At 45.1% G+C, this 16,752-nt stretch overlaps 1 protein-coding gene across 2 annotated transcripts in view; it reads right to left on the bottom strand.

The window, feature by feature from the left end:
- The window catches only part of utrn (utrophin), an 82,565-nt gene that overhangs the window by 61,995 nt on the left and 3,818 nt on the right, over window positions 1–16,752 (bottom strand). Inside the window, exons 1-14 of one of the 2 annotated variants that reach the window (XM_019889631.1) lie at window positions 11,553–11,713; window positions 7,193–7,254; window positions 6,835–6,927; window positions 6,257–6,334; window positions 4,794–4,886; window positions 4,456–4,628; window positions 3,796–3,911; window positions 3,536–3,702; window positions 2,113–2,334; window positions 1,169–1,350; window positions 737–887; window positions 480–599; window positions 288–389; window positions 22–129 (exon numbers count right to left, since the gene is read on the bottom strand). In XM_019889631.1, the coding sequence (XP_019745190.1) occupies window positions 22–129; window positions 288–389; window positions 480–599; window positions 737–887; window positions 1,169–1,350; window positions 2,113–2,334; window positions 3,536–3,702; window positions 3,796–3,911; window positions 4,456–4,628; window positions 4,794–4,886; window positions 6,257–6,334; window positions 6,835–6,927; window positions 7,193–7,254; window positions 11,553–11,631 (1,746 nt within the window). In that variant the 5' untranslated portion in view covers window positions 11,632–11,713. Of the gene's footprint in view, window positions 1–21; window positions 130–287; window positions 390–479; window positions 600–736; window positions 888–1,168; window positions 1,351–2,112; window positions 2,335–3,535; window positions 3,703–3,795; window positions 3,912–4,455; window positions 4,629–4,793; window positions 4,887–6,256; window positions 6,335–6,834; window positions 6,928–7,192; window positions 7,255–11,552; window positions 11,714–16,752 lie in introns of those variants that run through there. The other variant, XM_019889636.1, reaches the window with a different exon arrangement.

Genomic DNA, 16,752 nt, shown 5'->3' on the forward strand with positions numbered 1-16,752 from the left:
AAGAGCTCCCTCTCTACTTACAGCTAATTGCCGCGCTTTTGCGTTGATTTCGCTCGGATTCTTAAAACTGCTTCTCTGCACTTCACTCAAGGCCTCTTCTCTTTCTTCCAACCATGCTCTGAATAAACTCTGCAGAAGTGAAAGCAGATATGGTCCTTGAGTCGACAACTGTGTTTAAAATGCACATTACCGCAGTGTTTGCCCATCGTGTTTTTTTTTTTTCATGGAAATATGTGCCTTGGCGCAGAAATGTTTGGAAACAATGTGAAATAGAAATTGTGTTCTACCTGATCCGACACCAGCTGCTGCCACACCAGGAAGACTTCCTGTAACTTGTGCCACCTCTCCTCTGTCCAGCGACAAACGGCTGCCCAGCGTTCGCCCAAAGACTGAAAAAAAGCATTCGTGAAGTGAGGCTGCATTCAAATCTGGCTGACACTTTTTCGACACCTGACAGCAGAAGTCTCAGGTTGACTTACTTGGAGCTGCTCTTCCAGGGCGGCAGTGGCGCTCTCGCCACTGTTCTCATCCACAACCACCACCATGTGCGTTAAGGAGTTGACCTTCACCTGCTCAGCCTCCAGGTCATTCTGAAGCTCCTGAGAGGAGAAAAAAAAATTGTCCTCACTAGTAAGACAGTTGATCAAAGTAGAGCTAAAGTGTGCAGGTTTTCAGCAATGATCTTCATTCATGTCTGACAATCAAATCCACGTGTGTAAAAAAAAGTGTCTTTTACTTTATGCTGCTCGATTCGTTGCTTATAGTCGTCAATGTCTTTTGCCGGCCTCTCGGTCTCGATCTTTCTGATGCGGTCTTCTGTGCGCGTCAGCCAATCAGAAAGCTGCTGGAGTTGCTGCTGCTGGAGCTCCATCAGGACTTCGTGGAGCCTAAAAAACATTTTTTAAAAAAAGGCAAGAAAAAGGTGAGTGTGTGTCTTTGAAACATTTGACACGTTCATAACAGACTGACTGCTGCAAGCCTTGGGGAAGGGGAGGGGAACGGGGGGCTCACTGCTTATCAGTTGTCACCGTCACATTGCTTGCAGCCTTGCACATTCCTCACAGATGAAAGCCATAAACATCTGAGGTCAGAGCTCAGACCCATGACCTCTATCCCGCGGCGCATGTACGCTAATCGTTAAAAACGGCTTCAAATGGTGACGTTTTACCTGGCTTGGCGGTCCATGCTGGCTACGCGTAGGCTCTCCCAGCGGGAATTCAGCAGGCTCATCTGCTCCCGTATTTCATCTTCCACCTCTTCTGACAAGCTGCCCTGGGCGATGAGTTGATTGCCGGCTTGCAGGACGTTGCCCACGCTGCTCTGGTGAGCCGTCAGCTCCATCATGAAGTCCTTACGAAGTTGACAAGAGTCAAACGGTCACAATTTGCCAGGGAAATGAACTCGTTGCTGACAGGCCCGAGAGCAGTGTTAGACTTGACGAGTTTAATGACAAGTTTGAATAGTCAAATAGTCATGAAAATGTCCTTTTCGAAGTTTTGGTGTGTGGTTCAGAACAAGATGCAATTTAGTTTGCGGTACTAAAATTACAGTCAAGTAGCGCAGCATTATTCGGTACCATTTTGTTGAGGAATTTTTTTTTTAATACAGTACCGCTTATTTTGTTCAACATCAAGGGCCAGCTGGAGCATATGCCCAAATAAACAGATGACAATCCCCCCTCCCATTGTCATACACACACTTACAACCAACAACGAGGCGCTCTAAAAACCCAAACAGCACAAACACTTCTGCATGCTTTGCTGTCATGGTGGAAGTTATTTTACCTCCTTCTTCTGCCTTCTCGCCATGAGATGTGCACACTAAGGGTGAGCTAACTAAGCTGGTTAAGTTAGTTAGCTCGCTAACTGCACGTCACAACTGCGCCGGATACACACTGATCCGTGAAATATCGTGGGGGGGGAGGGGCAGGTTAATTTAAGCCACACCCAGAAATATCAGGAGAACTGTAATGGTGAAAAACAGTTTTAACGTTATTTACAAGTTGAATTCAACAGGATCAAGATAACTAGCCTTTGAGCTTTCTACTTATCCCAGACGTCTGCGAAAAGAGAGACCCCACCTAAGTGATGCCCCTTTCGCGTCCCCTCTCACCTCGTGCGTGTGAAATTGCTCTTTGACACCCTCCACGTCATCCAACACCTCGTCCTGGATCTGCAGGGTATCCTCGGCTGACAGCAGCCAGGTCAAGACCTCCTCCAGGGTGGTCTGGTAGGTGTCTAAGTCGGCTTCCAGCATGCCGCCCTCCATCTCCCCTTCGAGCTCCGACAGGGTGTCAGGGGTCTCTGGCCGGGGGTTGCTGCCAGAGTCCCTCAGCTGCATATTGTGAGAAATATGAGGACCCATTCATAAGAATCACCTTTGAACTGATTGAGATTTTTTTCATATACAAGCCACTATTTTGTTTTGTTTTTTGTTCAATTACAATTAAGTGGCCAGTGGGACTGAGAGGATGATTTTATGTATATATTTTTTACAAAAAGCTCACTTTTTAGTCGACTTGTGTTTCTCGTATGGCAATGGTGTCTAATCAGCTACTACTGCATTTTAAAATAGAAGCATCGGTTGAAAGGAGGGAGAGGCTGGAAGTGACTGCTCTGAGGCATGCGACGCGACCTGCCCTACAGTTAGGAATAAGAAGTATGCAGGCCTATTATGGGACGCTGGGAGGTGGCTGCCGACTTGCAGGGCAGGTCAAGCCGCAATCGGTCTGGCTCAGTCGCAACGAGACGACACTCTAGATGCAAAAAGTGTCGGTCACTCAACAATGAAATCCATGGTAGACATTTTTCTGGTTGTCAAAGTGAAGAATGAATCACTTGTTCACATGCAATGACTACGCTTCCAAAATGTCACAAATCCGGAAAAATCTTTTGCATGAAGTCACAAGGCAATGCCCTGCATCAAAAAAATGGGGGGGAGGGCACCATTCCAAACAAAGAACCTCTATTCTGCATCCCCCGTATGGCTACAAAAGCAGCGGCATTAAACATCACTTCCTGTGGCGGGAGGAAGCGTGCCAGGAAAGTAACCCCCCCCCTCCCCTCCCACCACACACACACACCAGGCCAATCAGATGCGCTAAAGTTTTCCATCGCTCCTTCCAAGGTGTGAAATGTGAGGCCAGAAGCAATGAATAAAACTTAAGAGGTGCTTTTGGGAGTTTTCTGACAACACCACAGATGTGACAATGTGAGCACAGTACGTTGAGCCCCCATTTATGGTGGGGGGATACGTTCCAGACCCACTCAAAACTTTTTCTTACCATTTTACCTCTGCTACACACTTTTAACACATTTCAACCTTAAATTATGCTGCATCTCTTCGAGGGGGCCTCAGTGTTGCCTGGCAGCTTGCAGCATATTAGGACTTGTAAACACTACTCTACAACTCGTAAAAAAAAAAATTTAAAAAAACATAGCTGAAAAATATGCGATACAGTCTGGGCATGCTACACCCGGGGAACACTAAAGTGTGTAAAAGTCTTAAAACAACACGCTTTGTTGTCTGGCGTTACCTGTGCACTGAGGCCCGGACACGAATCTTCGGCCTCCACTTTGAATCTGCGCGGCAGCGTCTCCACTTCTCGGATGGACTCCATGTTGACGTCTTTGGGTAGCGCCGCGAACAGCGACGTCACGTACAGGAGGATGGATTTCTTATCTGGTAACTGCACAGCCACGTCTGGAAGAGAACAGGTGACGTGATGTGAAAATGGAAGAAAAACCACAGGTGGGGTATTTTGTAAGAAACGCTTGAAGAGTGGAATGGGCTCACCTTCAGGATCCAGTAGCCTCTCGATAGCCAGCTGGTCTTTGGCTACAGTGAAGGCATGCTCCAGACGCTCAACAGGCCTCATTTGGACAACACCATCCCAACTGAATGCATTTGGCCTCCATATGAAATGGCAAATCAATACAAATTTAGGATCCAAGTAGTTCCCCACATACACACAATATATCAATATGGACCGGATTTACAGTATGGAGTGAATGCTATCCTAAGAGAAAAGACGATGTTGGGGGAGGTGAGTGGAGTGTGGAATGTACGGGATCAGTGATCCACATCAACCCTGGCCCGAGTCTAAACCAACACTAGGCTTTCTCACAACTCAAATGTCCCCAGAGTGTGTGTGCAACAGTTAAGGACAAGGGTTACAGAACGAGGAGGGGTGGGCTAACGAATACCCCTGAGGCATTTTTGAAACAAATAAATAAAATAAATAAAAACAAAAAAAATAAGCATGCTCTAAATTTTCAAACTATCTGAATTAAAAAAAATAAATAAAGGGTCAAAACAAAATAAAAAAAAAATTATTTAAAAAAAAAATAAAAAATCCCAAACGCTGTTCCCAAATACTGTTCTATATCGCCAGCACTAAGCGGGAACCAGGTGGATGAAGTTGTCATGACGGCAATTGAGGGGCGTGCTCCTCACCTGAAGTGGTGCAGGATGGCGTTAAGAGCCAGACCGTCGGCCCAGCTGGTGGTGAAGTTCAGCACGTTGACCTCCGGGTAAGCGCGGGTGGACTGGCGTACCCAGCTCAGCAAGATCTTCTCGCTGTTCGTCTGCTGCAGGCTGGACATGACATCTTTCATGATGTCTTTCACCTGCGCACATGATCAAGATGAATCACATAAAATTTACATGTCAGATGGCATCCACTATTGAAATCCGTCAACTATCATATAAAATGACCCCCGCATTAATCTCCGGGGTGTGTTCCAGACCCGACAGTGTAGGTCCACATTCAGGTTTTGAACGCCTGTGCTCACCTGCCAGTGAAGAATAATGCTCCAGATGAGTCCCAAAGTGAGCTTGTGGTTCCCATCAACAATGTCGGTTCCGCCAATATTTACCAGATCCACCTGACGATCCAGACAAACGGCAATTATTATTTGGGGACAGATATGATTCGTGATAGGGTTACGGGTTATAAATATAATTCGGGGTATGACTCGAAACAAAGCCGAAAACAATAGAACATGATCTGACAAGTCTGCTAGCTTAATGCTAACACACAATTCAAAACAGTACAAACAGGCTAACAAAACTAGCACTGATGTCACGGTAGGGTTACACATTTTTCAACACAAATAATGCAAGTTAAAAACAAGGAATCTAACTGCATCTTACTGAGCAGTTGTGACCATCTTGTTTTTGTGTATACATATATGCCTTTCGGGCGACTGATTAGCACGTGCGCCTCGCAGTGCCGAGGTGCACGGTTCGATTCCGGCTCCAGCTTTCCTGTGGGGAGTTTACATGTTCTCCCCGTGCCTGCGTGGGTTTTCTCCGGGTACTCTGGTTCTCTCCCACATTCCAAAAACATGCATGGCTGGCTGATTGAACACTCTTGAATTGTGCCTCGGTGTGAGTGTGTGCGCGAATGGTTGTTCGCCTATGTGTGCACTGCGACTGGCTGGCAACCAATTCAGGGTGTACCCCGCCTACTGCCTGAAGACAACTGGGATAGGCTCCAGCACGCCTATGACCTTCGTGAGGATAAGCGGATGAGAAAATGGATGGATGGATGGATGGATATATGCCTTTATTACACTGCTCCCTTGTGGCCAAGGGACACAAACCACAAGGACCGATGCTATGAATGCACGAAATCAGTGTGCGCAAACTATTTAATTCTTTACATTTCATTTAATTATTTCATTACTCTATGTTCTTAGAAAAACAATACTGGGTGATACTTTTTTTTATTGGGAAACATGCTCCAAAAACACAAGAATATGGAACGGATTAATGGTGTTTAAATTTATTTCAATGGGTAAAGATGATTTGCGATAAAGAAGTGTGAGCGCAAAAAGAATTAAATCAAGTCAAGGCACTGCCGCAGAAGCCAGAGGGAGGCTACGTTGGACTTATTTGGACAGGATCAAGACGAAGCAAGGGGCGCGTGAGGTCATGTGTTTAGCTTAGTGACACCTCGCTCTGCCGCCGAGTCCACCTTTCATATCCCATTTCTGCTTCCAATTAGCTTCATTCTTCCGCTTCGCTTGCATCTCTCGCTCCATGTCCTTATATGTCTCACAGAAAAACGGCAACTGGGAACTCTCAAGGCCACATAGACAGGGAAGGAGGACATTTCATTTCAATTTGGGTCTTTTCCCGCTTGGAAAGAGCCCAGTGTCGCCTGTCTAAAATCACGTTGAGCAAAACAGCTGCGATCCGTGCGAACCCTTTCGACTTTCACCCGCCCCCCCAAAAAAGGCAGCACACTCACATTGTTCTGATGCAGAACTTGAAGCACTTTGTTGACGTTGTTGAGCGCGTGTACTCTGGTGGAGCCTCGCTCTTTGGTCTGAAGAATAAGAATCACAGCACAATTAAGGATGATTGATTCGAGCACAATGCCCAGGAAGTCTTGGAAGAATCCCACATACATTCAGAGGAAATGATGGCAAATGGGACGGTCGGTAATAGACATTGTCAATTGCAAGCACTCACAGCCAACATTACAATGTGAGCTACTACTTGCTCGGAGAATCAATGCCTTCGCTTGAGAACTTCGGGGAAAGAATGCCGGGGCCTGAATTGCCAGCAGCTGCAAATCTTTTATGAGATGCTACGCTGACTGACAGAATTGTCGATTTATTGTTATTCGGGTATGAAGGGATTCAACGTATTACTCGCAGAGAGAGACGGGCTTTTTCTGCAGCTGCAGGTACCCAAATGGGAGCTAGAATGGAAGGATCAAGAGCGGGAACTAAAAAAAACAATGCCGACATCGGTTGGTAAAGACTCGCTAAACAAATGGGCTAGGAGTTTTTTTTTTTTTTTTTAAACACTCGGGTAACTGACCAGGACGTGTCCAGTGAGGCCCTCCAACAGGTCAAGCAGCTTCCTCCCATCCCTCAGGTCGGAGAACATGTCCTTGATGGCTGTTTTACCCTCCTGGTCGGATGACACACAACAAAACATCTACTTGATTACTCTCAGGGCCCAGAATATGCTCCAAAAAATTATTGCTGGCTAAGGCCCACGACCCTCATGTGGATAAGTGGTACACAACATGAATGGATGGATGCTATGAAGGGACTGCTGAACATGAAAAAGAAAATCACATCGTAGATAAAAAAAAAATAACCTGAATTACAGGAACTAACTTGTGTTGAGTAAACAAATAAACAAAAAAAAAGTCTTAAAGTACAATTTTTACCTTTGAGAACTGTGCATTTATCCACTTGGTGAATGTTTTCTTCTGCACCAAGTCATGTTCATCTGTGGGCAAGAAAAAAAAAGAGGCTTTTATTTAACATTGGAGTTAATTATGGTATATTTTAGTGGTCCTTGATCTTAAAAAATATATATTTAAGAAGGAAAAAAAAAAAAAAAAAGGAAGATGACCACAACTGTCTCTTGCTAATTCATGACACGCCATAAAAGCTCCAGCCTGGAATAAAAGCGCACATGAAGATGAAATCCAAACTGCCATTAGTGGTGAATAACCACTCATTCTCCATCAGGAAATCATTGGCGCTTTTACTTCTGTTGAAGTGAATCCTTCCTATGCACAATTCATGTGGTGCAAAAAAAAAACGTTAATTATGTTTTATATGTGATGGAGAGAAAAAAAATTGGGAGAGCGGGGAAAGAGAGGGGGTTGGTGGAAAAAAGAAAAGTGTATGAGTGCGTCTATGTGGTTAAGTGGCACCGTCGTGACACGGGCCGCTGCGTAAAAACACCATGAACCGAACAAAAGGTCAGAGGTTATGATCATCGAGCCCCCGCGGTTGTCTGCTTCTTTGTGTCCGTGTGGCCACTTGCTGGCTGGCTGGAAAAATAACATACCACGTGGAGGCCAAGGATGGCTATTCGGGCACGGTTATCTTTGCTTCACCTCATCGCCGTAACTTTTCTCCCGGAAAACTCCATCTTGCCGCCCTCGTGACACAATAACGCCAATTCATACGCGCCTGCTCCTGACCGGTTTTGGAGTATCAAACGGCTGGAAAGCTCAAGGTAGTATTGTGTCGTGTGGAGACATAAAAAGTCTTCCCCATGGGGATGGTATGTAAACAACATTGAAGAGACATTACCCAGGTCCTCTTTAGTCACTTTACTTATGGCTGCTTACATTTTGTATGTACAGTCAAACGAGTGCTTAAGCCAAGCCTGTAAATAACATACTGCACCACTTAGCTTTGACACTTATATGACTAAGAAAACATTCAGAAGCACGGCTAAAATAACCGGGCGCGCTTCTCTTCAGTGGGCAAATGGTTGGCGATTCCAAAACCAAACGTTTTGGAAAACTATGCTTCAAAAAGGTTGAACCACCGAGGGCCAGCCAGTTAATTTTTGATTGACACAGTCACCCCGATGTGCTGCCAATGTGTACAGCAAAAGTCTCTGGTCCCCTCCAATGGCCAAACAGGAAGTCGAGATTGCATCGAGGCCACGTAATCCCTCTGGTGTATTCCCACGGCTCACTGGGCACACACGCGGCCTCGGTTTACTGGATGTACACACGGAACAATGCGTTTCCGCTGACGAGGCAACTTTTTTGTTGCGCACGTGACACCGTTAGAATGTTTTCATCTCAATACTACCGTCAGAATTCGCGGCGGCTTTGCAAATGCTGGCAGCTACTCGGGGGGGAAAAAAAAGACAGGAAGTTGGGTCAGTTGGTGGAAATCAAGATTATCGATTAATAAAAAAGTAACAGGAATGACAAAAAGGGTATGTTTCTGTCTTTGTGTACACAGCTCACAAAAGGTTAGGGATAGTGGACTTGCATACAAACATTAGCTGTAATTAGACTTTGCTAGCGAGGGAAAAATTAACAAAACGTCGCCGCTGTAAGGAATGCAATTCGTACACAAAAGGATCTCCTGTAATAAAAACTATTAGATTGGTCCCACTGCTGCTCTGCGGTTCTCTTTTTTTTCAAAGATAGGTTACATAATCCACCCTGAGAGAATTGCGAGTGTGAGGGGCTCACCCGTGAGCAAACTGGACCACAAAAATAAAAAATAAAACGTCACACAGGAACCCTAAAACAGTTGGCTGGAAACACACACACACACACACACACACGCACACACACACACACACACACACACACACACACACATTTCACAGGTGGACAAATCTCATGACCTCTGGGCAGGAAGAGCCAAGGTGGAAATCAAACACACGACACTGGTTTCCACGGCAACCCCACATTGTAAACACGGATGAACAAACAAGGGCAATTTACAAGCCAGGCCACGCTTCCTAAGTTCACATGGTTCCAACCCAGTGATTGTCCTAATCGAGGCTTTAACAAAATCCTGCCTCCCAGTGACCACAGTTAACCCATTAACCACGCGGTCACATGATATCCAAGACATCCCATCCACTGAGGTGGGGGGGGGGGGGGTCATGCAGTTCTCATTTTTCAAGGGAAGATTTTCTCCTTGCCCAGGATGAACTTCACCTTGACAGTCAACAGTCCACACAATGGCGGGCTTTCTAGTCTTCTGTTCATTGTGCGTCACTAAACTAACCCCTCCCGGAAACAAAAGCGCTTTCACCAAACAACCCGCATGAACTCTCCTTTTTGCCTGTGTAGGATGCGAAGAATGCACAGAATTCACAGAATTCCCAAATGCATTCCTCCCTCCTCCCCTCCAGTGGTCACTTGTCTCAGCTTGTCCCAGCCGGCCCGTCCGTGCCTTGTTGACATACTTTGGCTAGCCAAAGATCTGGGAACTTGTAAGGCCAGAACCTTTCATCATCATCAAAACCGTCATCTCCAGAGAACCGCTGAAAAACACCAAGTAGGTGACGCATGCAATAAACTGATGGCGTTACATTCCTACGGCAGCATCATAAATTCATACTTTAGTCGGAAGGCACCATAGTCTACGCAAAACATTTGAAAGAAAAAAAAATGTGGACTGAGTACCAAGCCTTGTGAAATGCCACCAGTTTTCTACAGTGAGCCATTGTGACATTTACGTAGGGCAGGGGTGCCCCACCTTTTTTTTGTTTTGTTTTTTTTTAACCGAAGATCTACTTTTCAAGCCAAACAACTTTCGCGATCTACCGTTACCGCACGTGCACGCATACTCAAATGCGTGCGTTGGCGCGCATGTGCATGGGTGCGCTCAGTTTACGAGTGCGATCCATTTTTTTACGGCGGCGACGTAACCCAAATTTGCTGCCGGAATGTGTTTGTTAATCACAAACCTACCCTGAGTTACTAGTAAAGTCATAATAAGTAAATATTATTACGCCTTCGACTTTACAGAGTTATCACTGTGCACAGACAACCTTGTGAGGAGTTCTGAGGAACTGCAGAGCCCTGACCTCAACCTCATCAAGCACCACGTTAGAACTCTTACATATATGTCGAAAATCTTCCCAGAAGGCTGGAAACTTTTTCAGCTCCAACTAACAAAGCGACAATGGAATCACTGGAGCAATTACCCAAACAGCAAAAGCTAACAGCAATAAAATAAAATAAAACCTTGCTTAGAGTTCCTCCCGTGGAGTCTGAACCCACGTTCGGCCATCTTTTAAACACAGTTCACTCAAATCAGTCGCCACAGACTCAAAGAAATTTCAACATTCCAACCCGCGTGCTCTCCCTTCTACTGTTTCTTAGCCAGACAGCAAAGGAAGGACCAGAAGAATGCAGCAGAGGCACAACAGAAGAGAACAGGACAGAGCAGGCCGAGGGTGGGGGAATCATGATGCATGGTGGAACAGCGGGATGAAGGGGGGGGGCATGAACACAGATAAAGTCAGTGTTCAGAGCCACCCCAGCATGTAAGAGCGATGGGATGACAGATTACGCATTCAGAAACAACACGCTAACCTTGCATAGTAGTACCATGACTTATGAGTGCCCCCCCACCGGTTTTTCAAGTTAGAAGCTGTCAACTGGTCAATTTTATATCATACTTGTGCTCACTTGATAAGTAGGCGCGCTAAAAGAAAGGTTTGAGGGATGTCTGAGTTCGCAAATGAGAGGGGTCGGCTCACCTAGCTTACTACCTGGCTACATTGTTAGCCACTCTGTGTTGAGTGACTCGGCGTCAGTTGTGGCGAACGGCGGGTCATGAGGGAATATTTGCTCGTGTTTATTTGTTCCCTTTGTTCAATAAAGAGCTTGAAAGTGGACTGGGGGCTGTGTCCATGGGGGGAGGGCCGGTATGCTAAATTTGATAAGCTAACTATGATTACTTTACTGTAGACGTGCAGTTGTGTAACATAAGGCAGTTTGACATGATACAACAAATCATGGTTATTTTTCTATTCATGTTTGTGGCGTAAAATAGAAGTATTTTATGTTCTTTATCATAAATTTAACCGCAGTATACAGTGTGTTAATGTCATGGCAATGCATGATCTTTTTTTTGTTGGGCCCGGGGAGCATCCAACTTTCTAACTCAGGTCTTGAGTTAAAACATTTCGGATAACTTGACTAATTAAGTTAGCTGAGTCAACCAAACTTGTTTTTGCTTCAAGCACTCGTCAGGACATAAGATTAAAGTGGATAAATTGCTCAGTTTTAGCCTTGCACTTACCGACAGGGAATATTTCAGCCTTATGTTTCCTCCTGAAAAAGTTGCGTTTTCTCCATGACGTCCACTTACTGAAATTCATCTCACAAAAAGTAACGAAACAAACAAACGCAGATGATGAAAACAGTAGGGTAGCAGGCGACGGTAGGACAGTGCAAACCAAAAGAGGAAGTAGGAGGTGTGAGAGTTTGTTTTTTTTTCTATAGGTGTTTTGAGTCGGGGTGCTATTCTGCTTCGGCTGCTGTGCTATCACACACATGCGCGGGGTCCACATACCCACAAACATTCGATGGGTGGGTGAGAAAATTAAGTCGTATAAGGATCGGCAAAGAAAACATGACCCAAAGGGACTTGGTCCCAACATCCGGGACACTGCACCAACACTCTATATTAAAAGGAACAACTCAGAGGGGAAACTGAACAAACGTTTCGCGCAGTGAGAGTGAAATGGAAGGTAAGGGAAGTTCAGTTTTCCTGTGTTTTGTATTCTCTCTCTCTTTCCTCGACATGGAGGAAGTAGACGAGAAAAATCATCCACCTTAATTGAGCCGATGTCCTACAGAAAGCAACAAGTATGCGCTTGCAGTCCCTACTGAGGAGGAGTGAAAGTGAGCAAGGACACTGGACCAAGAAGCCCAGAGACAAAAAAGGGAATTTCCACTGGGCTGAATTAGTCATGCTGCTGCAGAGAGGCTTCCCATACCTCCATCATTCCGTCCTGGAATCAACCTCTTAAACAGAGCGGGTTTACACTCAAATTGACAAAAAGGCTGAACTTAACAGCCGTCACCTCTCTATCAAATACGATTACTTCATCAAGTATATTTTGTATGCCTTTACAAACACAAAATACGGTGGCTGGAATATCCCTACCAGGACATTACGGGGCATAAAAACATGAAACTGATTTCATGGCATGACAACGAGGCACTCTAAAGTGACCATGCCACAGTGAAGCCCCTGTCCACATGCTGGACACATTTTAAACAATGACCTTTAAAACCAAGGTATGTACCAAACTCTGACATACACCCCTCGCAATTATCAAGACAACTCAAGACCCTAACAAAAAAAAAAAGACTGCCATGAACCAACTGTTCTTTCGTGTGCTTGCACACACATCAACCCTTGTACAACTTTGACAATCAGACGGAAAATGTCACTGCAGATGGTTTCGATACTTCCAAACTGTCACTGCAAGAGAGCACACAACACACACACACACACACACACACACACACACACACACACACACACACACACACACACACACACACACACTACAAAGCAACTAAAACCCATACAACGGCTTAACGTGCATGTGCACATCATGCTTTATCAATCCGACCGTACGCAGCGATGAAAAAAAATATACGATTGAGGATTACTTTTGCTGGTTTGCCGTGACAATAGTAGCGATCGACGACGGCATTGTCGTTGGCTACCAGCAGGTGAGACGATATGGATTTGTGCCAAAATGGTCTTTGTGAGATCGGTTCACAATTGTTTTTTTTTTGTTGTTTTTTTCCCCCGTATAAAAGTTGCAATACGCCGTACATGATTTGAAATGATTTAAAAAAAAAAAAAACGTATAAAATATGGGGAAAACATACAAGTTGACAGGTATGGGTGTCTTGATGCGTCCTAGCACGCGTAGTGTGACATGATTGGTCATAAAATGACCAAGGTATCTATTCGCAGGGAACGTAAACAGGACCTTTCCATCACCAGCCCAGAAATAAGCAATTTTGGCTTTCATGTTCAGTTTCCAATTATGATTTAGCAAAACTTATGGCAAGGCAAACCAAACGATCCCAAAAGCAACTTTCTTTGGCACTCTTTGGAAGTAGAACCTTAAGTTTACCAACTCAGAGAATAGAGATCTTACCTCTTCAGCGGGGCTTCCAAAAGATGTCTTAAGATCCAAACTTAAAAACATCCAGTACATCTTTTATGAATCAAATACCCTTGAGCAAAAAATAGTTTGCATACTTGGCAAACAGATTTACCAGCAACCCAACTGTAATGGGACACATTTTGGGTCCTAACTCTTAAGTTTGGCAAAGGAACAATGAGGCACTATTTTTCTTCAAGTATATTAAAACACAACTGTTTGCGGCCACTACCCCCAATGCTATTATAAAGCCCTCAGTAAAAAAAACAAATAAAGCAACACATATTTGATCGCAGGCCGCTGGGATGGAACGCGACTGGTAACAAGAGGCTATGAAGTCTAAGTGCGCCTCGTGCTTCCCTGCTTGTTTTAATCACTCTGGAGGCGAAGACGGTGGACGGAATACAAAACAAAGCGGCGGCGCAGTCTTGGACAAATATTACATCTGCTCATGTCAAGCCGCCGCCTAGCTGCCAGTTTGACAGTTGCATACATGCTGAGGCCCTTTTGTAAGCTAGCAAAAAAATGAAGAGCAGAGCTTTGTAGCAAACCACGCTGAGGGTGGTTTAACAGACAGCATACGCTTCTCTTAGTCCGCCCACGCACTTGGCATTGCGGCCATCACGGGTACCTCCGGGGCAGGCGAAGCAACCCCAACAGATGAGAGCGCTCCAGACAAAGGCAGCAACTCGAGGTGAAGTAGAAGCCGGTAACGTGGGCCACACTGTGCAGAGATGATGGCCCGAGCGGAGGAATAAAAACAGAACGAGGAGGAATATGTGCTTTTTAGTGTGTGTGTGTGTGTGTGTGTGTGTGTGTGTGTGTGTATATACAGTCAAACCTCGGTTTTCGAACATCTCTGTTCTTGACCAAAGTTGTCGACCAAAAATTTCAAGGTTTTTTTGTACCTCGGATGACGACCGAATTTCGGTTCGCGAACAAACTGAGCGCACTTGAATGCACCACTTGACTCCTCTCGCCTTCCTTACACGAGGAAGTGACGCTTCCTCGGGTAGACGAGGAAGTGCTTCCTCGTCAAGCGTTCCATTGTGAGCAGATGTGTTCAATCAAGATTTTTTCAGAAAAGCGTGTGGTTTCGGTTTTCGAACAAATCGGTTTTTGAACAGCCTTCTGGAATGGATTACGGTCGAAAACTGAGGTATGACTATATATATATATATATATATGTGTACAGTATTTATGACTTGTCCGACACAAAAACAGCAAATATCAGTCTATTTATATACAGACATCGTGATGTACTCCACAAGGAGATCTCAGCTCCTCAAAAAGGCAACAATAATATTACAGTACTCATTCGCTGCAGATGATAAAGACTATATGCCTTCATTGTCTACATGTGTAGCGCCACTCTGTGTGTGCAAACCTCCGTTGCCCCAACACTGATGCTACTCGGGAGTGGCAATAAACTGCTTCAGCGTATTTTGGGAAAAAATGTTAACACTATCTGTGAGAAGGTTGCTTGTTGTGAAGCGAGTTGAGTTCATCACACAGCGCTCGTATCTGTAGTCTGAGCTCACTCGTTTGTTGTAAGTCGGGTATCTTGTATGCTTGTTGAAAGCTTTCCTGGGGCTTTTTTTTTGTTTGTTTGTTTTTAGTGTGTTCAATAAATTGAGTGTTTAATTTTCAAATTGGCACCCGTGCCTAAAAGGATCATGAGAGGGAAGAAGCATGATGAGCTTTCATATCAGTGTTATTCTCTCCCATGATTTTAAAAGGGTAAATATTCTGCAGGAGCCAGAAGGTTGTTACCTGTTGAGTAGAAACACCTTCACCTGAGGATGTGTGTGTGTGTGTGTGTGTGTGTGTGTGTGTGTGTGTGTGTGTGTGTGTGCACACACACACACACACACACACACACCAGCTGGAATGCATCCAATTACACGATCCACCCAAGTCATCACAAAACTTGACGCCACACCCTCCATTCGGTGACAATCACGTTCTACTCGGCGGCGGCGGCGGGATCCTCGTTCGTTTCACGTCACGCCCTAAAGTGCAAGCAGATGGTCAAAGACATGTAAGACAATGACGATGAACCGGGGAAAAGCTGCGCGGGAACGACAGACCAAGTAACGAGTAACGAACAGGAGAGAGAAAGGCAATGTGTAAGCATGGGGGCGGGGGGTGATATTTGACCTCTCACATTTGTCTTCACTCAGGAATGAGCAGAGCGGGCGTGGGGTTAAAAACGCTACGCCATGTGGCAAACTATACCCTATCGAAGCCAATTAACTCAACATTTAGCCCTCAATGCCTGATGTATTGTGGGATTGAATAACAAATTGACATGCGGCAAGTGTGTGAATGTTTTCTGAACTGGGTGGGGGGCTGGTCTCAGCTGCGAAAACATCCGGCCCACCTGCTGGCCACACATGCCGTTTTTCTCAGCATCAACCTTAAATGTTTGTGTAAGTAACACTTTTAAAAAGCTCTTAGTTGGTACGTGAGCCATGCATGCAGTGCGGTTTAAAGCCGTTTCCTATGACTGAAGCAAACTTCACGTAATCCCCCCTCACGCACTCACAGTATGAGACCTGCAGGATAGTAAAACCTTTCCTGTATTTTTTTCATGTGTTTTGGGGTCAGTGACGAAGCTACATGCCAAATTCCGCCCCCCCCATCATAGTATGCCATTTAAAAAAAAAAAAACATTACTTTGGGAGGGTTGGGGGGGTGTTGCTAGGAAACCTGAATCTTTGCAAGAGCGGAGCCATTGTGGTTTGGACACAGACGTAAATTACAAACTGCGACGGCACAGCGGAATTCCTGGCGCGGGACCAGCGAGGCAGGGCAATAGGATAGGAAAGTAAAACTAGCGCAAAGCTAGCGGGAGGGGGGAAAATATGCTAATTTTTCGTTGAAGTGGTGACTTTCTATTCATTGCACATATGAAGAACATTAGAACCACGTTGCGTCACTGTCCGTGCTCCGTTCCAAATATGGTCACATTTATATTCATCAATATTATTTGGTCTGGAGGACATCATCTGTTCAAATTGGACGCACTTATTAACCAATTTACGGTGTCGAAAATAGCCAGAGAGCAACGACAATAACTCTTGAACGCCCAATTGTCTGAGAAGGGCGCGCCTCTACTCTCACTCTGCGGGAGCTGTGCCTCATTATGGTGCTTCAAGATTGTACTTCTGGATGTTATTTTGACCCATTTAACTCATTTGACTTATTTTTCCACTTGCGCATAGTGACACTTGTATTCATTCCTTGAAAAGGAATTCTTTGACTACGGTGTGGAATAATCCAAGCAGGAAGTGATCAAGTGGTAGC

Source organism: Hippocampus comes, unplaced genomic scaffold, assembly GCF_001891065.2.
Source record: "Hippocampus comes isolate QL1 unplaced genomic scaffold, H_comes_QL1_v1.1 scaffold397, whole genome shotgun sequence".
In the NCBI taxonomy this organism is placed as follows: domain Eukaryota; kingdom Metazoa; phylum Chordata; class Actinopteri; order Syngnathiformes; family Syngnathidae; genus Hippocampus; species Hippocampus comes.